Source organism: Rhinoraja longicauda, chromosome 24, assembly GCF_053455715.1.
Source record: "Rhinoraja longicauda isolate Sanriku21f chromosome 24, sRhiLon1.1, whole genome shotgun sequence".
NCBI classification, from domain to species: domain Eukaryota; kingdom Metazoa; phylum Chordata; class Chondrichthyes; order Rajiformes; family Arhynchobatidae; genus Rhinoraja; species Rhinoraja longicauda.
The window spans coordinates 12,558,893-12,584,006 of NC_135976.1; the positions used below are offsets into that span (position 1 = coordinate 12,558,893).

General features: G+C 45.0%; 1 protein-coding gene across 11 annotated transcripts in view; it reads right to left on the reverse strand.

The window, feature by feature from the left end:
- LOC144605429 (neuron navigator 1-like) overlaps positions 1–25,114 on the reverse strand; it is a 602,839-nt gene that overhangs the window by 250,631 nt on the left and 327,094 nt on the right. For all 11 annotated transcript variants that reach the window (XM_078420673.1, XM_078420677.1, XM_078420676.1 and 8 more), the window contains one exon: positions 19,497–19,883. In XM_078420673.1, the coding sequence (XP_078276799.1) occupies positions 19,497–19,883 (387 nt within the window). The remainder of the gene's footprint in view (positions 1–19,496; positions 19,884–25,114) is intronic.

The window sequence follows — 25,114 nt, forward strand, 5'->3', positions numbered from 1 at the left end:
TCCTTTCTAAAGGTACATCCTTTTTTTCCTGAGGCTATGGCCTCTAGTCCGAGACACTAACGCAAGTGGAAACATCCTCTTCACATCCACTCTATCCAGGCCTAGCTCTGAAGCAGTGTGAGGCAGCAAGTCTTGAACTCAGGCAGCAAGTCTTGATGCCTTGCCCATAGACGAACCTCATAAGCTGCTCAACAGCTTAACCAATGTCTGAGGCTAGAGGTGCTTTCAGGGTTTGGAGCAGGTGGCCCATTGCCAGCTCCTCTGCCTCAGCGATTACCAGGCCATCTTCCAGGTCGTCTGGGGATTAAGGATGGCGCAGGTCCGATGGGTCACGATACACGAGTCTACAGACATAATGGGCAAAAGCGCGCCCAATGTTGCCCTCATCTTGATGGCCACCTTTGTGTGTGGCTGCAACAGACTGTGCCTGCAGCCAAAGCATGTGGGCACCGTGTCACTACTTGCTGAGGTTGAACCGGTCCCTGGTGTTGCGAAGGATGGGCCTGGGCCTGATGCCGTGCAATGTGCCAGACAACTGGGGGACCTTGCCATACCACCTGTCCTTTGTGCAAACGTTCTTCCAGACCGACACCTTTGACCACAAGTGCATCGGGCAGTGGTCATCAAGGAACATCCTGCAGTCGCTGCAGGACAAGAACTCGATGGATCCTGTGGCGTGGTTCCCTGAGCAGTCTGCCCAGCTTGTCTGGCAAAATGCCTCATCACCAACAAGCACCAAGACCTGGCCTGGCACTGGTGAGCGGGGCACTCCTAGTTAGATCCTTCCTCTACCATCAGAGTATTACTCCCCATGCGCGTGGCCCACAGGATGGCTGCTATGGGGAGGAGATGGCAGTGCACCCCTTTGCAGAGTGTGGATTTGCAAAGAGTGCCTAGAGAATGATGCAAGTGTTGTTGTCACAGTTCATCCTGCTGTTATGCAGCTCCGTAACAGAGGACATTTGAACTATGATTATCTTGAACTTCACCCCCGGTGAACAGTATCAAACTTCTTTTATAATGACAACCCCATCTTACACATAGTTCTAAAATTTAGTTTAGTTTAGTTTAGGGATACAGCGCGGAAACGGGTCCTTTGGCCCACCGAGACCATACCGCCCAGTGCTATGTTACCAGTTCCATCCTACACACAAGAGGCAATTTACGAAGCCAATTAACCTGCATGTCTTTGGAATGTGGGAGGAAACCAGAGCACCCGGAGAAAACACACACGGTCACAGGGAGAGCATATAAGCTCCGAACAGACAGCACCCATAACCAGGATCGAACCTGGATCTCTAACGCTGCGCCGTTGTGCTGCCCTCTACATTCCGTTCAAGTTAATTGGAATATATTGCTAGCTATTTGCTTTTTAAATTAGCTGATGCTGCATGCACATCCATCCTTCAAATATTGTATAAAATATTGGTATTTGAAACTCATAACCCTGATCCCAGTTCCTAGGCAGACTGTCCAATTGTTTAGGAGAACGTTTTCAGAGATGCTGTTGCCAATTATATTTTTTTTAAAAGAGTTTATTACATATTGAAAAAGTCCTTATTTTAAAAATCTGCCAAATAACATGTACAATACTGCAGCTGCATAACAGCAACGTTTCAAAACATCAAGCAGATTGTAAAACAGCACTGACAGTAACAACTTCAACAGCACAGATAGCGCGCCTCGGCCATTGTCCTGCGAAAACTAATTGCCTGCAAGCTATTTCCAGTGATTGCCCCCTGACTGCGTAATTGTGGTTAATTATGACACTGATGTCACTGAACTTCACATAACAGAGGCAAAATAATGCTATCAATCACAGCTGCAGTCAAAAGGAGCAGTCACATAGAAAAGTCCTGTCCGACTGGGTGGGAATCGGTTCAAATTCAAATGATCCTCGTGCTACCGAGTTAGAAAGCTCTTTTGCAATGACAAATAAGACTGTTAACATGGAGCGCTACCTGCCGTGACAACTACTTATTTTAGATGGTGCAGTGAGATTAGTCGCATACAAGAAAAAGATGCAAACTGAGCCATTCGTTCCCCACGGGTACTTGGCACATGCCCTGCCTTGCACCACGGTTTACCAACTGACTGCAGAAATGCTCTCTGGCACTGCACAGCCCCGCTGATTTGCATTTCCTTTGCCTTTCCAGGCAATGAATCTTGCTAAACCAGCTTAGGATGGGCAGGAAATCAATATTGAAAATAGGTTTTGAAATAAATTACAAAAATTCAGATGCATGTTGTTTTAATAGGAATTTAAATTCACTTGAAAGTCTTTGTCTCAATTGCTGTCCGACAGAAATATTTGGGTCGAAGGAATGGTGACGTTTCGGGTCGAGACCCTTCTTCAGAATGAAGAAACATCAACCATTCCTTCTCTCCAGAGATGCTGACTGTCCCGCTGAGTTACTCCAGCATTTTGTGTCTATCTTCGGTGTAAACCAGCGTCTGCAGTTCCTTCCAACACACACAGAAATATTTGTTGCACTTAAGGAATAGCCAAAGAAAAATGCAATTAAAGTATCCTCATCGGCAGTTAGAGCAGTAATAAATTGGATTGCAAAGGAGGCGAAAGGCGGCCTAACCAAAGTTCTCTGACTTCCATTCCTATCAACTGGTGGACTAGTCTCGAGAGGCCGCCCGGCCTTCTCCTGCTCCTAATATGTATGTTTGTAGATACTGTACTATTTTTCACAATTTCACAGAGAACCACGGAGCTTCACAGTCAATGAATGTGCTACTTGTTATAGAATCATAGTCACAGCGTGGAAACAGGCCCTTTAGCCCAACGTGCCCACACCGACCGACCGACATGTCCCATCCACACTAGTCCCACCTGCCCGGCCCATATCCTTCTAAACCTATTTATTCACAAAATGCTGGAGTAACTCAGCAGGTCAGGCAGCATCTCGGGAGAGAAGGAATGGGTGACGTTTCGGGTCAAGACCCTTCTTCAGACTGATGTCGGGGGTGGGACAAAGGAAGGATATAGGTGGAGACAGGAAGATAGAGGGAGATCTGGGAAGGAGGAGGGGAAGGGAGGGACAGAGGAGCTATCTGAAGTTGGAGAAGTCAACGTTCATACCACCGGGCCGCAAACTGCCCAGGCGAAATATGAGGTGCTGCTCCTCCAATTTCCGGCGGGCCTCACTATGGCACTGGAGGAGGCCCATGACAGAGAGGTCAGACTGGGAATGGGAGGGGGAGTTGAAGTGCTGGGCCACCGGGAGATCAGTGGCGTTAATGCGGACCGAGCGCAGGTGTTCAGCGAAGCGATCGCCGAGCCTGCGCTTGGTTTCGCCGATATAGATGAGTTGACATCTAGAGCAGCGGATGCAATAGATGAGGTTGGAGGAGGTGCAGGTGAACCTCTGTCTCACCTGGAAAGAATGTTTGGGTCCTTTGATGGAGTTGAGGGGGGAGGTAAAGGGACAGGTGTTGCATCTCGTGCGGTTGCAAGGGAAAGTGCCCGGGGTTAGGGTGGTTTGGGTAGGAAGGGACGAGTGGACCAGGGAGTTGCGGAGGGAACGGTCTCTGCGGAATGCAGAGAGGGGAGGGGATGGGAAGATATGGCCAGTGGTGGGGTCCTGTTGTAGGTGACGGAAATGTTGGTGGATGATATGTTGGATCCGCTGGCTGGTGGGGTGGAAGGTGAGAACGAGGGGGATCCTGTCCTTGTTGCGAGTGGGGGGATGGGGAGCAAGAGCGGAGCTGCGGGATGTAGAAGAGACCCTAGTGAGAGCCTCATCTATAATGGAGGAGGGGAAGCCCCGTTTTCTGAAAAACGAGGACATCTCGGAAGCCCTAGTCTGAAACACCTCATCCCGGGCACAGATGCGGCGTAGACGGAGGAATTGGGAGTAGGGGATAGACTTTTTGCAGGGGACCGGGTGGGAAGAAGTGTAGTCCAGATAGCTGTGCGAGTCGGTGGGCTTGTAATAAATGTCCGTCACTAATTTTTCTCCTGTGATGGAGATGGTGAGGTCCAGAAACGGGAGGGAGATGTCAGAGATAGTCCAGGTATATTTAAGGGCAGGATGGAAATTGGAGGTGAAGTGTATAAAGTCAGTGAGTTCTGCATGGGTGCAAGAGGTAGCACCAATGCAGCCTTCTAAACCTATTCCTATCCATGCACATGTGTAAATATTTTTAAAACATTGCATTTGACAAAAAAGTGTTGCTTAAATGTTGTTATATAACAAGATGAGGTGGCTAGTTAAGGCTATAACAAAGTTGCATATTAGTTAAAGGTCTAATTAATGTCCAGCATACGAATGATGCTTGCACACATACTCCACAAATTCTTCCTAATCAATGTCCTTGCATGTTTCATGTCAATCCAACAGGCCAGGTTCTCATAAGAAAGCCACACTTCTGACAATTTAGCACTTTTGCAATACTGCATTGAATGGTTGGACTAAATTATACACTGAAAGATACAATATTCTATGCATTTGTACCACAAGAAATATTTTGGTAATGATTGACACAAGAGCCTGCAACTGCTGGAATCCTGAGCAAAATATAACGTGCCAGAGAACTCGACTGTACAGGAGATGAATAGATGATGTTTCAGGCCAGGACCCTTCTTCAGACTCCAAAGGCAAAGTTGTGAGTTAGAACTTTTTTTAAGTTTGAAGAAGGATCACAACACAAAATGTCGCCTATGCCAACGTGCAGCTTTGAAGAACTTTTGTTCGGCCACATTTGGAATCGTGCATGCAGTTCTGGTTGCCCAATTACAGGATGGAAGTGGAGGCTTTGGAAAGGGTGCAGAGGAGGTTTACCAGAATGTTGCCCAGATTAGGGATATTAGCTACGGGGAGAGGTTGGGCAGACACAGATTTCTCTAGAATGCTGGACATTGCGAGAAAACTGGATAGAAGGGAATTAAATTATGAGAGGCTTAGATAGGGTGGACAGTCAGAACATTTTTCCCAGGATGTAAAAATCAAATACTAGTGGGCATAGCTTTAAGGCGAGAAGAGCAAAGTTGGAAGGAGAAGTGAGAGGCAACTTTGTTTTACACAGAGAGTGGTGAGTGCCTAGAATGTCCTCGCAGGGTAGGTGGTTGAGGTAGATACGGTAGAGGCATTTGAGAGACTTTTGGATAAGCCTATGGATATGCAGGGAATGGAGGGATATGGATAATGTAATGGAGGGTTATGGATAATGGAGGGATATGGCTTGGCATCACGTTCGACACAGACATCGTGGGCCGAAGGGCCTGTTCTTATGCACTACTGTTCTATGCTCTATGCATCCATACCCTCCATAGATGCTACCTGACCCACCGAGTCACCGAGTTACTCCAGCATTTTGTGTTTTGGCAATGGTTCCCTGTTTTAGTCAGAATAATAAAAAACAATTGCTATCATAAGTGAAAAACAGTGGAAAAAAGCAAAATGGTCAAAGTGTAATATCAATCAACAGTAATACAGTAACTTTGAATCCATATTTCTCATTGATCGAGCTTTATGATTCGACCAAATCTGTTCAATCTGTAAGATCTAGCAGTAATGATGTAATAGACTAAAAATGCAAATAATAAAAAATAAGGAAGCAACTTCCATAGTGAACATGTTTCCATTTATCTTTAATTTACAGGTCAAAAGTACACAGAGCTGCTGGCATAATAGTCCACTTTTATTAGTTCCAGGCTATTAATATAATAGTGACCAGATTGCTTCTGTTTCCCACAAGATGAACATCTTTGAACTTGCCGTGCCTTTGCACATTTTACGATGTTTAACCAGGTTCAGGTGAAACATAGATTCAAAGTTATTGCTGTTGATCGCCATTACTTCCACAACACATTATCTTTATCGAGATCAATGTATATTGATCCTAGTGTTGTATGTACAACTCTAGGTTTAAGATGGTTGGGATTTTGCACAGAGCAGCAAAGTTTAGCGCTGCGTGTCACAGAATTATTCACTGACTGAAAAAGACGCATTGCATTTGAAAGGAATCTAATTTGGTGACAGAGATTTTCACAGCTGCAGTAAAACTCCAATAATCCGGCATTATTTGGAATTTTCGATAGTCCGGCATTTGCTTCACTCGTTGGTGCCGAATGTGAGACAGGGTTCAGAAAGGAAGGGAAGTAAGTGGCCTGAGCCCCGACCAAAACACAAAGCGCTGGAGGAACTCAGCAGGTCAGGCAGCATCCGTGCAGGGAATTGACAGGCGATGTTTCAGGGCAGGACCCACCTTCAGTTCCTACCTATAACATTATCTGACCATTCCCTCTGCAGAGGCTGCCCAACCCGCTGAGTTTCGAGAGCACTTTGTATTTTGCTTACGTGCACGGTAGCGCAGCGGTAGAGTTGCTGCTTTACAGCGAATGCAGCGCCGGAGACTCAGGTTCGATCCTGACTACGGGTGCTGCACTGTAAGGAGTTTGTACGTTCTCCCCGTGACCTGCGTGGGTTTTCTCCGAGATCTTCGGTTTCTTCCCACACTCCAAAGACATACAGGTATGTAGGTTAATTGGCTGGGTAAATGTAAAAATTGTCCCTAGTGGGTGTAGGATAGTGTTAATGTACGGGGATCACTGGGCGGCACGGACTTGGTGGGCCAAAAAGGCCTGTTTCCGGCTGTATGTATATGATATGATATGATGACGATGATAATTCCTGGATCAACAGGGCAGGGTATCAGATGGTTCAACCTGCCAATCCCATTCAAGAAATTGCAGGTTCTGGAATCTCGAGCAAAGTACAAAGTGTTGGAGAAATTCAACAGGTCAGGCGTCATCGCTGGAGGGAACGGACCGGTGACATTTCGGATCGGGATCCTTCTTCTGTTCTGACCCAAAACATTGTCTGTCCATTTCCCCCAACGGATACTGGCTGACTGCCGAGTTCCTCCAGCACATTGTGTTTTGTCCAAGTTCACAACCATTCCTGGGTCAAATCAGGCCATCAGAATGTTTCATCAGCAACTTTCAATCATGACCTGGTCTTGTGACACCGATACCATTTACGCATACTGGAGGAATGACTGCATGATTTTTATTTTGTAACCTCGCAATGATGTTTGAACGATGAAGGCATTGGTGCCCTGATACCCCTCCTGACTCAGGCAACATGTCACCTGTCCACTCCCTCCACAGATGCTGCCTGACCTGTTGGAGTTCATCCAGCACTTTGCCCAATACTCACGACTCCAGCATCTGCAGTTCCTTGTGTCGCCAGGATCTAGACGATGGGCCAGGTTCAATAAACATTTGTACTTATATTCACAGTATAACTTATTATGCCACTGTGTAATATGTAAAGGAAGCTCAATAAATGTGCGACACAGAATGCTGGAGGAACTCAGCGGGTCAGGCAGGGTCTCTGGAGAAAGGGAACAGGTGACGTTTCGGGTCGAGACACTTCTTCATACTGAGAGTCAGAGGAGGGGGAAACTAGAGGTATGACAAGGTACAGAGAACAAAAGAATGAAAGGTCTGAAAAGAACAAATCAAGACCAGCAAGATGGTCATGGAAAGATGGAGCCATTGGCTATTAATAGGAGTGCAATCCAATATCCCCCAAATCTACCAGTCTATCACAAATAAAGCTCTATTATGGATTTGGGGAGTTAAACCGTATTTAAGTTCACGTACAAAAACAAAGGCCCCTCTGTAACCAACTTGCTTACCTCAGACACAATAAAATAAGCTTGATCAGCATTATTAGACTGCACACACTGGCCTCCTCATTACTTAACATTTGTCTCAACTAGTGAATAGTACTAATGGACTGCAAAGAAATAACAATGTACTTATTCACTCATTTAGTAATTATGGCTAGCTTGATTAATTTACGGACTGCAATTACTTTCTATTACATCCACACACACCCATATTGTCCTGAGATATCCAGTGAGTATTCAGTTTTCTTTGGCCATCGGTATCCTGTCATCTGATGTATTCAAAAGAGGTTTTAAAGTAAGTAAATTGGACCTTTCCCTTGCTTTTAAAAGCCATCTTTGTACTGCAAAACACGTCCTTTCGAATCCCATGATAAAAAAAAATCCAAGATCAGCTACTTCGATAGTTCTGATTCAGGACTTTAGCTTCCCCCAAACAATCACTGTGGCATACCAATAATGCCACCAGCACATTGGCAATGGCAAGACTTCATTTCCTATTGATCTCAGAAAATGGAATCTCTACAAAGCAGCACTTGTCTGTGTTTGCAGAGACTTCTCTCTTCTATTTTGCATCTGTGTAACGAGATGTGGTACGACTCTTCCACTAATCACATTTGGGACGTAAATCTACTTTCCATTTAATTCCATCATAGAGATTGTTCGGCACAAAATATTTTGGGGTCACGTTTCGGGTCGAGACCCTTCTTCAATCTGAAATCAAGTCTGAAGAAGGGTCTCGACAAAAAACGCACCCATTCCTTCCCTCCAGAGATGCTGCCTGTCCTGCTGAGTTACTCCAGCATTCTGTGGACATCTCTGCAGTCAACCTGCATCTGCAGTATTTTTCTACACAAAGAGGTTGTTCCCTTCTTTATAGACACAACGTGTTGGAGAAACTCTGCGGGTCAGGCAGCATCCATGGAGAAAAAGGATAGGTGATGTTTTGGGTCGCAACTCTTCTTCAGGCTGAAAGTAGAGGTGTGGGGGGGGATTAGAAGGGGGGAAATAAACTGGAGGTGTTCCCCTGTTTACTTCTGTGTGTCTAGTGTTTCTCTACTTTTAAAGTAATATGGCCCCAAGCAAACCAATCAGCCATTGCACAGTAAATGACAGTAATACTGCGAGACCAAGTGACTAAAATGATTATGGCAATGCAGTAACTTTATTGAAAGAAAGATACAGCGTGGAAACATGCCCTTCGGCCCATTGGTCGAGTCCCTGCCGACCACCGATCACCCATTCAAATGAGTTCTACATTATCCCACTTTCTCATCTTATAAATTAGGTGGCAAATCCACGTCTTTGAGAAAAAAGCGGAGGAAATCCACGATGTTACAGAGACAACGTGCAAACGCCACAAAGACAGCACCCGAAGTAAGGATTGAACTGTGTTGTAAGCTCTACCAGTTGCACCACTTTGCTGCACCTTGTGTACAGGTTTGAATCATAAAGCATACAGAGCTCCTCATGACACTCTTTCAACATAAGCAGTGTCATGAATATATGCTTAACGTAAAGGACAGCACAGGACAGGCCTTACGTCTGTGCTGAACATGCCAAGCTAAATTAATCTCATCTGCCTGCACATGATCATTATAGGAGCAGAATTAGACCATTTGGCCCATCAAGTCATGGTTGATCTATCTTTCTCATTCCCTCTCAACCCCATTCTCCTGCCTTCTCCCCGTAACCTCCGACACCCGTACTAATCAGGAATCGATCAATCTCTGCCTTAAAAATATCTATTGACTTGACCTCCACAGCCTTCTGTGGCAACGAATTCCACAGATTCACCACCCTCTGGCTAAAGAAATTCCTCCTCATCTCCTTCCTCAAGGTACATCCTTTTATTTAGAGGCTGCGGCCTCTGGTCCTGGACTCACCCTCTAGTGCAAACATCCTCTCCACACACACACACACACACACTATCCAGGCCTTTCACTATTCATACTCACTATCATTGTACATACAGTCCAGATGGGGCAAGGAAATAGGATTGGGTTCTCTGAAAGGCATTAATGACCCGGAATGTGTAACAGCAGCTGTGTGATCTGTCCTCTGCCAAGGTCACCAAAGCCTCGCTCGGCCCAAGGGGGTGCCAGATGGTTTGAGAGCATGGACCTCCTGTACTCTCTTGAGATGACAGCAATCAGCTCCCATGATGCCACTCCACCAGAGCTATCCATTGACGGACTAATCCAGTCTGCTGCTGCCCAGGGCAAGAGGACATCATCCCAAACCATCCAGGCTCCGCGCCGCTTGCTCGACTAGAGACAACGCACATTCCCTGCACAGCAGCATGTTTGACAACATTTTTCGAATTATTATTTAATGACTCCGTAGTACGACTGTCTTCAAGGAGTGGTGCAAACTCCATGATATGTGTGGCACCCCTCCCCTCTCCTCTCCAATCAGGCAAGATGTACAGAAGTTTGAAAACACATACCTCCTGATTCAGGGACAGTTTCTTCCCAGCTGTTATCAGGCAGCTGAATCCTATCACCAACCAGAGTGCAGTCCTGACCTTTCATCTACCTGAAACGTCACCCATTCCTTCCTACATCGGCGAAACCAAACGCAGCCTCGGCGATCGCTTCGCTGAACACATGCGCTCGGTCCGCATTAACCAAACTGATCTCCCAGTGGCCGAGCACTTCAACTCCCCCTCCCATTCCCAGTCTGACCTTTCTGTCATGGGCCTCCTCCAGTGCCACAGTGAGGCCCACCGGAAATTGGAGGAACAGCACCTCATATTTCGCCTGGGCAGTTTGCAGCCCAGTGGTATGAACATCGACTTCTCCAACTTTAGATAGTTCCTCTGTCCCTCCCGTCCCCTCCTCCTTCCCAGATCTCCCTCTATCTTCCTGTCTCCACCTATATCCTTCCTTTGTCCCGCCCCCCCTGACATCAGTCTGAAGAAGGGTCTCGACCCAAAACGTCACCCATTCCTTCTCTCCCGAGATGCTGCCCGACCTGCTGAGTTACTCCAGCATTTTGTGAATATAAACCCATTCCTTCTCTCCATAGATTCTGCCTGTCCCACTGAGTTATCCCAGCTTTTTGTGTCTAACTTCGGTTTAAACCAACGTCTGCAGTTCCTTCCTCCACCTCCCATCTACCTCAATGAAGACCTTCAAATGATCTTTAATCGGATATTACCGGACCATTATACCCTTTATCCTGTATCTGTAGACTATGGACGGCTTGACTGTAATCATGTATAGTCCTTTTGTCGATAGACACAAAATGTTTCAGTGACTCAGCGGTTCGGGCAGCATCTCTGGAGAAAAGGAATAGGTGACATTTTGGGTCAGAATACTTCATCAGACACCCTCGTCTTTTCATTGACTGGATAGCAGACAACAAGAAGCTTTTCACTGTACCTCGGTACGCGTGACAATAACAAACTAAACTAAACTAAAAACATACCTAGCTAGACTGGTGTAAAATTGGTTGCAGAAACTTTCAGTAAAATTGTTAATGCGTTTGATGTGTTTCTTACAGGTAAAGAACTTTCAGCCAGTTTTGAATCATTCACATTAAAAATATGTCAATGTACATTTTTGCCTCAGTGAACTAAATCACAATTTTTACAAATGCATCATTCAAATGACAACTAATGTGCAGCAAAATGAATAGACAAGAAATTGCAGATGCTGGGACTTTGAGCACAACACAAACTGCTGGAAGACTGTAGCTGCCTGACCTGCTGAGTTCATCCAGTACTTTGTGTCTTGCCCAACTATTGAGCAGATTTGGTGACTGTAACTCAATTAACCACACAATGTTATGAATCCCATTTTGGCCAAGGCCCGATAAGAAGCTGCATAACTCAAGTAGCTTATAGGTTGTAGGCATTTTAGAATTATTCATGCTTGTACTAATACTTAATAACTGATTCACCACATGATTCGTTAAGTGGTGATCTTATGGAGGTGTATAAAATCATGAGAGGAATAGATCGAGGATTAGAGGACATAAGTTTAAGGTGAAGGGGAAAAGATTTAATAGGAATCTCAGGGGCAACCTTTTCACACAAAGGGTGGTGGGTGTATGGAACAAGCTGCCAGAGGAGGTAATTGAGGCAGGGACTATCCCAACTTTTAAAAAACAGTTGGACAGGTACATGGATAGGACAGGTTTGGAGGGATATGGGCCAAAAGCAGGCAGGTGGGACTAGTGAATCTGGGACATGTTGGCCGGTGTGGGCAAATTGGGCTGAAGGGCATGTTCCTACACTGTGATTCATTGATGCTAATGGGACACATATTTTAGTTTAGTCAAGCCTCATAATAATTTGTACTTATTACCTGTCTTTGCAATACATCAAATAATCCCCAAAAGTAAGTAAATATTTTAGATCTTAAACTGTTTTAAGAAACTGGACCAACATAATTAAATTTAAGTTCAGTCTAACACAAATTAAATTAGGTTTAGGTTTATTGTTGTCACGTGTACTGAGGTACAGTGAAAAGCTTTGTTTTACACATTAAGAACATGAAAGGCACCAAGATGGGATGTTGTACATTTCAATAGTGTATAAACACATGTATTTAGTTTAGATTAGTTCAGAGATACAGCATGGAAACATGCCCTTGTCGAGTCTGCGCTGACCAATAATCAACCCATACACTAACTAGTTCTATCCTGCACTCTAAGGATAATTTACAGAAGGCCAACAAACCCACACGTCTTTGGAGTGTAGAAAGAGACCGAAACACCCGGAAAAAACCCACATAGGGAGAATGTGCAAACTCCATAGAGATAACACCCGTGGTCAGGATCGAACCTGTCTCTTTGCCACTGTAAGACAGCAACTCTACCGCTGCGCCACTGTGCTGCCCGCCATTTGCAGCATGCAGGGGTAAAAGGATTGGGCTTCAGTGAAGTTGCTCAGCCTAAATTTTCCAAAATATCCATGTAGATTTAAAAATACATCTGCAATTTTCCAGTTGGCCCTCTGGTGAGGATGATATTCTACACATCAGTGCCCAATCCACAAATTATTCCCCAACCTAATTCTAAATTGAAAGCATTATTTTGATCAAATAGCCTTGTACAATTTTTTTTTAATGGGAACAGTCAACAAAGCAATGACTTATATGTGACTTATATATGCCATTCCAGATTTATTTTGGAAATGAAATACATGTTAATTAATGGAAACATGTATTAATGTGAAGAAAGAATGGGCCCAGAGGATTTAAGTTCAGTATTAATGTGAAGAAAGAATGGGCCCAGAGGATTTAAGTTCAGTTTTAAATTTATCAAAACTGACACCACTAATATTACCATGATTCAGTTCCAAGCTGCAGGCTCACACCCCTATCTCAGAGCTCGGTTCTAGCTCCCCAACCATAATAACCCTCCCCCCAAGCCACTCTCTGCCCGGATCACCTTCTCCCACTTCCCCAATCCCACACCTGCCTACTACATCCTTCTCTCTAGTAAATTTCTCATCTTAACTGTAACTAGGGAATTCAAAGGGAAACATCTCCCTGAATGAATCAGAAACATCCTCAAGTATCGCGACAGCAGGGTGGCGCAGTGGTAGAGTTGCTGCCTTACGTTGCCAGAGACCCGGGTTCGATCCTGACTACGGGTCTGTCTGTACGGAGTTTGTACATTCTCCGCGGAATTCACTGCCTCAGAGTGGAATTCACTGCCTCGGAAGGCAATGGAGGTCAATTCTCTGAATGCATTCAAGAGAGAGCTAGATAGAGCTCTTACGGATAGCGGAGTCAGGGGGTATGGGGAGAAGGCAGGAACGGGGTACTGATTGAGAATGATCAGTCATGATCACATTGAATGGTGGTGCTAGCTCGAAGGGCCGAATGGCCTACTCCTGCACCTATTGTTTATTGTCTATTGTCTATTGGAACACGTGACATTAAACTAAACTGAACTGAACTGGCTGGGAAGGTCTGCAGATGAAATATAGTTCAGATTAGCACTAGAGAATAATAAGTAGGCAAAAAGTTACAGTCAAGGGCTTGGTAAGATCTCCAGATCTCACATTTCCCCGTACACTAGCACTATCCTACACACTATGGACAATTTACAATTTACAGAAGTCACTTAACCTACAAATCTTTGGTGTGTGGGAGTAAACTTAAGCACCCGGAGAAAACCCACAAGCTCCGGCTATTGTCTATTGTCCGTGTTACCACGTGGGTTTTCTCTGGGTGCTCCAGTTTCCTCCCACACTACAAAGACGTACAGGGTAGTAGGTTAATTGGCTTTGGTAAAATTGTAAATTGTCCCTGGTGTGTAGGGCAGTGCTAGTGTACAGGGTGATCGCTGGTCAGGGCAGAGGGTGGGCCGAAGGGCCTATTTCCGCACTGTATTTCTAAAGTTTAAAGGTACGTCCTTTTATTCTGAGGCTATAGCCTCTGGTACTGGAACATCCCACTAGTGGAACCATCCTCTCCATATCCACTCTATCCAGGTCTTTCACTATTCACCTGGAAGATGCCCTCCATGCCACATACCAACCTGATTTGGAAATATAAGCATCGCCATTCATTCACCATCACTGGACTCTAGAACTCCCTCCCTAAGAAGCTCCTCAGGGACTGCAACGTTCCAAGAAGCCAGCTCACCACCACCTCCTACAGGGCAATTAGGGATCGGCAATTTAAATGCTGGCTCAACCGGTGAAGCCCACAGCTCTTGAAAGAACAAAAATACTCAGATATTCCTTTCTTGGAGATTCTAGTTAACCTGTTAATATATGTGCAATTACCACATCGAGGTAATTTCTTGCCACCTCTCATGAATAATCCACTGAAGTTGTTTCTTCACTACACCAACAAACTCTTCTGGAAATCACACCTCAACGTCAAAACAGGTTGCATCAGGAATATTTACTATGAGATTGCTGGACAGCATTTTACACCATTTTGTGATTATTTTGTTACTAAGCTGGGTTGGTGAATTGAATTAAGAAGTGTAAACATTGCAAGAAACTTTAATTTCTCAATGAAAGTTTAGTTTCGAAAGAGAAACAGCGTGTAATCCGGCCCTTCGGCCCACCGAGTCCGCACCGACCAAAGATCACCCATGCACTAGTTCTATCCTACACCCTAGTGGCAATTTACAGAAGCCAATTAACCTCCAGACTTGTCTCCCACTACCCTTGGCAGTACGTTCTAATTGCACACCACTCTCCATGTAAAAAACCTGCCCCAAAAATTTCCTTCAAACTTTGCCCCTTTCACCTTCAAGATATGCCCTCTAGTCTTTAGACTTTAGGCTTTCAAGAGACAGCATGGAAACAGGCCCTTCAGCCCACCAAGTTTGCACCGACCATCGATCATCCATTCACACTAATTCTATTCAACACGCTAGTAACAATTTACAGAAGCCAATTAAAGTACAAACCTGCTCGTCTTTGGAATGCGGGAAGAAACCTGAGCACCAGAAGGAAACCCACGTGGTCACGGGGAGAATGTACAAACTCCGTACAGACAGCACTCGTAGTCAGGCTTGAGCCCGGGTCTCTGACGGCTGTAAGGCAGCAACACTACCGCTGCACCAAAGTGAACTCTGTGTTTTATTGTAAGCAGCGTTATGAAGCACACTGTAACTGCACCATAGAGTTGCATCTCAGAGCAATGGATCAAGGTGGATCCCCCCCAATCTACGCTCTGATTATTCCTTCCAAACCAATGTGAATATTGGATTGAAGTAAAGGACTGCCCTTAGGGAAGGAGGAAAGAACCCAAAACAACGAGAGGCTAAATTAACTTGTGCCAATCCTATAAATCTTTTACCAGCTGCCTTTCTTTAAGCTGCTGGCCTCCCCCTGTGATTCGAGAACATCTGGAACAGCCGAGAATACAGAGGAATATAAAGGACATTATTTTATGGGGAGGGGAGGATGTTAAGAGCTTAATATTTAATTATTCGAAGTGATTAAGCTGCCAATTCTGATCTTTTTCTACATCAACACCTGTAAAAGCAAAAGATTAGCTTTTTTTTGCCTCTCTTATTTAACTGTTTGCCTGTTGACCAAAGTTATTCTTTGAATGATAAAGCTAAATAAAATATTTAAATGAGCCAAACCAATTGGTGAGACTGGACATCTATATATGGGCAATATACATTCATCTTTTGGGCGGCACGGTGGCGCAGCGGTAGAGTTGCTGCCTTACAGCGAATGCAGCGCCGGAGACTCAGGTTCGGTCCTGACTACAGGCGCCGCCTGTACGGAGTTTGTACGTTCTCCCCGGGACCTGCGTGGGTTTTCTCCGAGATCTTCGGTTTCCTCCCACACTCCAAAGACGTCCAGGTATGTAGGTTAATTGACTGGGTAAATGTAAAAATTGTCCCTAGTGTGTGTAGGATAGTGTTAATGTGCGGGGATCGCTGGGCGGCGCGGACTCGGTGGGCCGAAGGGCCTGTTTCCGCGCTGTATCTCTAAATCTAAAAATCTAAAAAATCTTTTGCTTTGGTAAAATACTGCTGCAAATATCGCAACATTTGGACGGCACAGTGGCACAGCAGTAGAGCTGCTGCCTTTACAGCATCAGAGACCCAGGTTTGATCCTGACTACAGGTGCTGTCTGAATGGAGTTTGTATGTACTTTCTGTAACCACGTAGGTTTTCTCCGGATGCTTCGGTTTTCCCCCACATTCCAAAGACATGCATGTTTGCAGGTTAATTGGTTTCAGTAAATTGCCCCCAGTGTGTAGGATGCGAAAGTGGGATAACTTTGAACTGGTGTACGGGTAATGGATGGTTGGTGTGGACTCAGTGGGTCAAAGGGCCCGTTTCCACGCTGTAATTCTAAACTACACTAAACTAACATCCATTTTACTGGAATCATCAACCAAAAGGTACGAGTGATCTTCAGAGGATGGAAAGTTCTTCATTTTCTTAAATCTTGGATCGATCATTTAACTACAACTCACATTTTCAGATTAAAAAACTTATAACGAGTGGCAATTGTTTATCTTTTCCCCAAGTTGTAAACCTGTTGCTTGAGCATTGCCAATATTCAATAACCTCTCCCTAATTGTTGCTGAACTTAACAGGAAGTTAAGAGTTGGTTCTGGATTCACGGACAAAATCGACTGAATTAAGAGATAGATTTCCTCTTATAAACTGTATTAGTGACCCAGTTGTAAGTTACAACAATCTGACAGTTCATGTTTACTATCACTAAGAGCAGCAGTTGAAAGTAAATCTGATTTAATCCATAATTAAACCCACAACTTCTCCAACTTACAAGTCGACACCTCTACTGCTTGCACCTCTACAAGTCGACACCTACTAACTCATCCAGAAAACCCACCATGTCTCTTAAACCTTCTAGGAATGGATGGCTGAACAAATGGGTATAAAGGCACGGTAGCGCAGCGGTAGAGTTGCTCCTTTACAGCGAATGCAGCGCCGGAGACTCAGGTTCGATCCTGACTACGGGTGCTGCACTGTAAGGAGTTTGTACGTTCTCCCCGTGACCTGCGTGGGTTTTCTCCGAGATCTTCGGTTTCCTCCCACACTCCAAAGACGTACAGGTATGTAGGTTAATTGGCTGGGTAAATGTAAAAATTGTCCCTAGTGGGTGTAGGATAGTGTTAATGTACGGGGATCGCTGGGCGGCACGGACTTGGAGGGCCGAAGAGGCCTGTTTCCGGCTGTATATATATGATATGATGATGATATGATGATATGAAAGGGCACTTGAATAAAGACCTGATTTCTGGCAGAGGAAAATAATAACTTACCAATTAAATGCTATTACTTGATAGAACAATACTGAACCAATTTACATTCAATCAAGGAAAAAAAGTCAATTACCATCAAACGTTAGTTGAGGCCATAAGTCATTAGTCCCTGCTCATCTCACAGTGCTCCAGCTTTAATGCGACAACACAGTACATTTAGATTTTAGATTTAGATTTTTTTAGATTTAGAGATACAGCGCAGAAACAGGCCCTTCGGCCCACCGGGTCCGCGCCGCCCAGCGATCCCCGCACATTAACACTATCCTACACACACTAGGGACAATTTTTACATTTGCCCGGCCAATTAACCTACATACCTGTACGTCTTTGGAGTGTGGGAGGAAACCGAAGATCTCGGAGAAAACCCACGCAGGTCACGTGGAGAACGTACAAACTCCGTACAGACGGCGCCCGCAGTCAGGATCGAACCCGAGTCTCCGGTGCTGCATTCGCTGTAAGGCAGCAACTCTACCGCTGCGCCACCATGCCACCCAACAGTGCAGCCCAACAGTGTGGGGCAGATACGGTGCAACCACAATATGCCAGTGATCATGTTAATCATGGTCCGCCATTGAAGGCTAACCTGCCCAATTGTAAGTGCTCCTACCGTCCATTCTTCTACATTGCTCCAAGGATGGTGAAAAGGAACAGCATCATCAGGCAAACCCCTGGTTTGAAAGCTTCAAGTTCCTTGGAGTAAATATCACCGGCACCTTGTCCTGGACCACCCATCTAGAACCAATGGCCAAGAAAGCACACCAATGCCTCTACATCTTGAGAAGGCTTAGGAAGTTTGGGGTATGTCACCAACAACTCTCACCAACTTCTACAGATGCACCGTGGAAAGCATTTGATCGGGATTTATCACCGCATGGTTTAGGAACAGCTCCATCCTAGACCGCAAGAAATTGCAAAAAATTGTGGGCGCAGCCCAGACCATCACACGAACAACCTTTCTTCTGTTGACTCCTTCCACACTTCATGCTGCCTCGGCAAGGCCACCAGCATAATCAAGGATGAGTCTCATCTCAGTCACTCCCTCTTCTCCCCTATTCCATCAGGCAAGAGGTACAGAAGTGCGAAAACTCATATGTCCAGATTCAGGGACCGTTTCTTCCCAGCTGCTATCAGGCAACTGAACCATCCCCTCAACAAATAGAGAGCGAACCTGAGCTACCGTCTATCTTAGTGGAGACCCTTGGACTATCTTTACTTGGACTTTACTGGACATTATCTTGCACAAACGTTATTCCCTTTATCTGTACACTGTGCATGGCTCGATTGTAATCATGTGTAGTCTTTCCGCTGACTTGTTAGTATGCAACAAAAAGCTTTTCACTGTAACTCGATACACGTGACAATAAAAATAAAAAAAATAAAACATTGAACTTCGGAGAAGTCTGCAATACAGGCAAAGGGCCAAACCATCTCTACTCCTGCAGGTTGAAAGAAAGCAATTGAATTCCTCTTCCCATGGATATGCAATTCAGTGATCTTCATCTACCTCAGTATACGTGACAATAAACTAAACTAAACTAAAGGTGTTTTTTCCCTCAGGATCGTACGCGTAACTTCCTGGAAGTGGACAGCCATGTTGAAAGAATGACATAAATCAACCATTTCAGAATGCATCTCAGTCTGAAAAAAACAATCAATTTCCAGTTACACCACTAAAAAGGTAGTAAGAAGTAACTGAATTTCTAGGTAGTAGTTTACTTATTTGAAACAGGATTCAGAAAATGAAATATTCTCAACTCTCAATGGGATCACTGATCAGGATACGTAACTGATATCCTACGTTGGATTCGGCAAAGGTGGCAAAATAATCCTTATTCCCCCTTCCACAAACACTGCCTGACTTTCAGCGTATTCCAGCATCGACAGTGTTTGGAGGGGTTTTTCCGCAATTAACCCATCGTTGCTTAAAAACTAAGCCACTTAAACTTAAAATTAGAAGTCATAAGACACAAACATCACTTCCATGAAACCCAGCAATCAGTATAATTCTAACATGTGGAAAGCATTTACTAAAATAAAATCACGAGGGAAAATCTCGACGGACGATTTTAAAGGGTTATGCGGTGGGAAGTTGCTGGGATGATATTCCAACTTACCCGGTTGTGATGTCATCATCGTTCATGGTCTTCCCCAACAAGTCACTATCACTCATATAGCCAGACATGTCGCCACTGATAGACTTCAGGTCCACGTCTTCTGCATCCAGAGAATCCAGGTCCAAGCGAGAGATGTTACACGATTTACTGGAACTCCGCATCGGCATGGTGTGGGAGTAATGAGAGGAGTCACCGCGGACAAACCAGCCTGAGTTCCCTCCCGGCTGGCACCCACTGCCCACTGAAGGTGCGTCGCCCGCCTGGAGACGGGGGCTGGCCTGGCCGTAGCGCCAGGACAATGGCGAGGATCGGTTGGACGAACTTGTGCCGCGGCTTCTGGCATTGACGTCAGCAGTCAGGTCACTGTCAAAGGTGGCGTCCAACGCACTGCAAAGAAAATGACACGAGAAGTGAAGGCAGGGGCAGCGCTCAGCGATGCTAACACCCAACTGGGACTGCAAGGGAGAAAAGAGCTACCGTGCATCCAGCTGTATTTAGTTTAGCTGAGAGATACAGCAGGGAAACTGGCCCTTCAGCCCACGCCGACCTTCCATCACACCTTCCTACTCGTTCTATGTTATTCCACTTTTGCATCAACTCCCTACACCCTAGAAGCAATTTACAGATGTCAAATAACGCACAAACCCTTATTTTGCACAAAGTAAATGGGGCATTTAGGTGCTTAAAAAGGCCGACGTCGTAGTGTTGCCTTACTACGACGGAGACGCGGGTGCTGTCTGTACGGAGTTTGTACGTTCTCCTTCTGCCCATATCCTGCAAACTAGGGATGATTTACAATTTTTACCGAAGCCAATTATCCTCTAGAAGTGATTTAAAAAAAAGATGGGAATTTGCCGAGACCAAGGGGTTGGAGATACCGAAGGAAAGGATCAGGATATAGATAGACTTTAAGGATATAGTGCAGAACGGTAGAGTTGCTGCCTTACGGCGAATGCAGCGCTGGTGACCCGGGTTCAATCCCGACTACGGGTGCTGTCTGTACGGAGTTTGTACGTTCTCCCCGTGACCTGCGTGGGTTTTCCCCGAAATTTTCAGTTTCCTCCCACACTCCAAAGACGTACAGGTATGTAGGTTAATTGGCTTGGTAAATGTAAAAATTGTCCTCGGTGTGTGTAGGATAGTGTTAGTGTGCGGGGATAGCTGGTCGGCGCGGCCCGGTGGGCCGAAAAGGCCTGTTTCCGCGCTGTATCTCGAAACTAAACTAAACATCCTTGTAAAACTTCTCTGGATTATCCTTTTTCTTTTGGTGCCGGACCACCAGATGCCTGAAAATCGGCGGTGGACCTCGACAAAAAGATTTGACTCGGTTTAAGTCTCACATCAGTAAAAATATTTCCAATAATCTACCAAAGGTGGAGACAGTTGATCAGGAAATATGTAACAGCTGATTGTAGAATTTATATATCGTTGGTAAGCAAAAAAAATCCTATTCAAGTGTTGTAAGAAAATAACTGCAGATGCTGGTACAAATCGAAGGTATTTATTCACAAAATGCTGGAGTAACTCAGCAGGTCAGGCAGCATCTCAGGATATAGGTGTCCCTCCCTTCCCCTCCCCAGATCTCCCTTACCAAACCCCGCCCAATGTTAAATCCACTAGTTGGACTGTTTGGCTTCATCCAAACTTCCAACCTTAATTACTTCCTTTTGGTACAAATTTAGCCTGCATGCAGCCTGCATGCATCCTGAATCTATCATTGCACAGAGCCACAAGCCCAGGGTAAACTTTGCTGCACTTCCTCCACTACAAGAATATCCTTTTCTAAGTAAGGAACAAAAACTGCACACAGCACACTAGGTGTGGTCCTAGTGCGTTAATTCTGAAGATTGGCTCACCAGTAATGGTAAACAAAGTTAGCGCCATCACAAAACCATATCAGGCAACCATTTTGCATGGTTAGATTTACAACTAGAAAAGGCTCCAAATTCTTTTGGATTGCACAACACTTTTAATGTGCTGCACATTTGACTTTTGGACTTCAGAGATATAGCATGGAAACAGGCCTATCGGTCCACACCAACCAGCAATCACCCCATACACTAGCTCTATCCTACACACTGGGGACAATTTACAATTTTACAGAAGCCAACTAACCTACAAACCTGTACGTCTTTGGAGTGTGGGAGGAAACCAGAGCACCCGGAGTAAACCCACGCTGTCATACGGAGAATGTATAAACTCTGTATAGACAGCCCCCATAGTCAGGATCGAACCCGGGCCTCTGGAGCTGTCAGGCAGCAACTCTACCGCTGTGCCACCGTGATGCCCCTCTTCCACTTCACTCATCAAAATGCAGCTCTGCATTGACCCTTGGTCCAACACGATCCATTTGATGACTTGCTATATTGGAGAACGCATCTGCCTAGGCTTCACCAGTGCCAGGATAGCAGGAACATGTTATTATTTAGCACAGGGTGCCACTCTCTCCCGGGTGCACCCTAATAGGCTTCAAATGGCAGAGACTCAGATACACAGAGCCAGGCAACACATTTGGGATTAAATCAACTCAGCATATTCCTAATGAAGGAGACACAAGGAACAGCGAACAATGCAATCTTGCATGGAACAAAAAGCGCTGTAGTATCTCTGCAGGTCAGGCAGCGTCATGGATAGGCGATGTTTTTGGTTGGAACCCTTCTTCAGTCTGAAACGTTGCATATCCATGTCTTCCAGAGATGCTGCCTGACCAGCTTAAACAGTCCAAATAACACGTCATAAGAGGAAATGTTAATTATTATCATGATGTGAGACCTCAGTAAAGCACAAGCTGTTTATTGCACTATTATGATTTATAACCAGGATAATTATGTATTGATATATTCAATATACTTACAGATAGAAATTATTTAGCAAGGGATCCAACAGCACCCCTTAATCTAAGATCTAGCTGCCTAGTTTTTATAATGTTAACCAATTTATTTGCAGTTTCATGGTTAACACAGTAGATAAAATAATTCCACAAAAATAAATCAAGTATCACAATTGTAACATCAATATTTTGAGTCCTCATTTGTTTTTTACTGTTATCTTTTTGATATGCATAATTTGATTTCATGACCAAAATATAACATGTCAAAATGCACTGGAATCTATTAGTGATGTAAAACTTTAATAATATTTTCCAATATTTTTACTTTTTTTTAAATGGAAATCATACTCACCACCAGATCCAGCTTCATCTTAAACTGGAGATGCTGAGGCTAACGGGCAATCATTTAACTCAATCCAAAATGGAACCAAACCTAAGATTTTTCTAATTTCTATTACTCAGCTAATAATTGGATGAGAAGATAGACACAAATTGTTGGAGTAACTCAGCGGGACAGGCAGCATCTCTGGAGAGAAAGAATGGGTGACGTTTCGGGTCGAGACCCTTCTTCAGTCTGAAGGTGTAAACCAGCATCTGCCGTTCCATCCTAATAATTGGATGACTTTGCTAAGTCATTGGAGGGAGGTCCATAATATTTTCAAACATTTACTACATTCTTTTACTTTATCCTCTTAAAATATTAGCAGATCTTTAAACATTGGTGAATGACAAGAATTTCATAAGTGATAGGAGCAAAGTTAGGCCATTCGGCCCATCGAGTCTATTCCGCCATTCAATCATGGCTGATCTATCTCTTCCTTCTAACCCATTCTCCCGCCTTCTCCCCATAATGTTTGACACCCTTACGAATCAAAATCTATCTAGCTCTGCCTTAAAAATATCCATTGACGGCCACCACAGCCTTCTGTGGTAAAGAATTCAACAGATTTGCAACCCTCTGACTAAAGATATTCCCCTCATATCCTTCGTAAATGAACATCCTTTAATTCTGAGACTGTGACCTCTATTCCTAGACTCTCCTGCTAGTGGAAACATCCTCTCCACATCAACTCTATCCAAGCCTTTCACTATATTAGAGCAGAGGCAAATTATCTCCAAAGCTTCACACAAAGCTAGTTCGTGAGACCAACAAACCAGATCCCACAGACCAAAACAATGCAAGACTGAAGCAGTACATCTCATGCATGGACATCAGTTTATTATAACATCAACACAATTCACTTCTGGTTGAAAACATCCTGCATGGAGATTAATAGAAATAAACATTGCGGGACAAAAAAGAAAATACTGGATGTGATGGTACATGAAGTTTATAGCAGTTGGCAGCGTGTGGCGGTCAGACAGACACTAACACTGCTCGGAGTGCAATTGCCTTAATGATTGTCATGATCATAAAATCAAGGGAGAGATTTATTTGGAGACTGAGGAATTCTTATTAACTCATTCTCGGACAGAGTCCGGTAGAATAAATGATTGTTGATCACCGCCACCACCAGACATGGCTCGATATAAAGATAAACAACAAGCACGACGGTGCTGAATCCTCGCCCAGCAGAAAGAAAAATAAACCAGGTGGATGATTCTGCTGTCAAGCAAATGCTTACTTTGTTGCTTCCAAACTGCTCAAGGATGCGGGGCTGCACGTGATTTGGAGGTTGAAGTGTCTGGGGAGGGCATTGGTATTCGTATGGTTCAATGATTCAATGGAACTTTATGGTCAAGTCTGCACTTCACAGAGAAATTCTCGCAACCTTTTACCAAAAGAAAAGGGCCATAGAGAAAGTCCAAAGTCCGGTCCACAATGCTAGATGTACTGGCACTCCCCCGATCCAGGTAAGCCCAGGCAAGCCGCAGACTGCTTCAGGGCTTCTTCCATCGCACTCAAACAGCTTGGCCCGCTAACCGACGTCCCTCTCCTCGCCCGACTGCCTGTGCCCCAGGCTGCCTCCTCACCATGACCCCAGTCCTTCTCCCACCGGCACACTCCTCGCATCCATCATCGACAGTGGCTCCCTCCTCCTCGACTCTCCGCTCTTCGGGGACGAGCTCGGCGGGCGATGGCCCACTGGGTCATTGTCCGTGGTGGCAAAACAGGTCTGCTGCCACGCACGGGCGTGGGCGGCTCGCCGGGTCCGTTCCTGTTGGGCTCCATGGCACATTCCCGCGAGGATGTGAAGACACAAGAGACCACGGATGCTGGAATCTGGGGCAAAGAAAGGGAGCTGCTGGAGGAACTCAATGGGTCATGTGGCATCAGTCCAGATGATTTCCCTCCGCAAATGCTGCCTGGGCTTTTAGTTTAGTTCAGAGATGCAGCACAGAAACAGGCCCTTCGGCCCGCCGAGTCCGCTCCGACCAGCGATCCCCGCATGCACCACACACTAGGAACAATTTACAATTACACCAAGCCAATCAACCTACAAACCTGTACGTCTTTGGAATGTGGGAGGAAACCGGAGATCCCGGAAACCCACGCAGGTCATGGAGAGAACGTAAAACTTCCGTACAGACAGCACCAGTATTCAGGATTGAACCCGGGTCTCTGGCGCTGTATGGCAGCAACTCTACCGCAGAACCACCGTACCGCCCATTGAGTTCCTTCACCAGCTCTTCTTTCTTTTCCTATGGGTATCAGTAGATGTTGATTCTGGCAAATACTTAGCCAGAACCATCTGTCAATGGATGACCAATTTAGAAGCTTCTTCAACCTTGATGAGAATCCTAAACAGAGGGCACGCTTCGCAAAGGACTTGCACAAACATGCTCA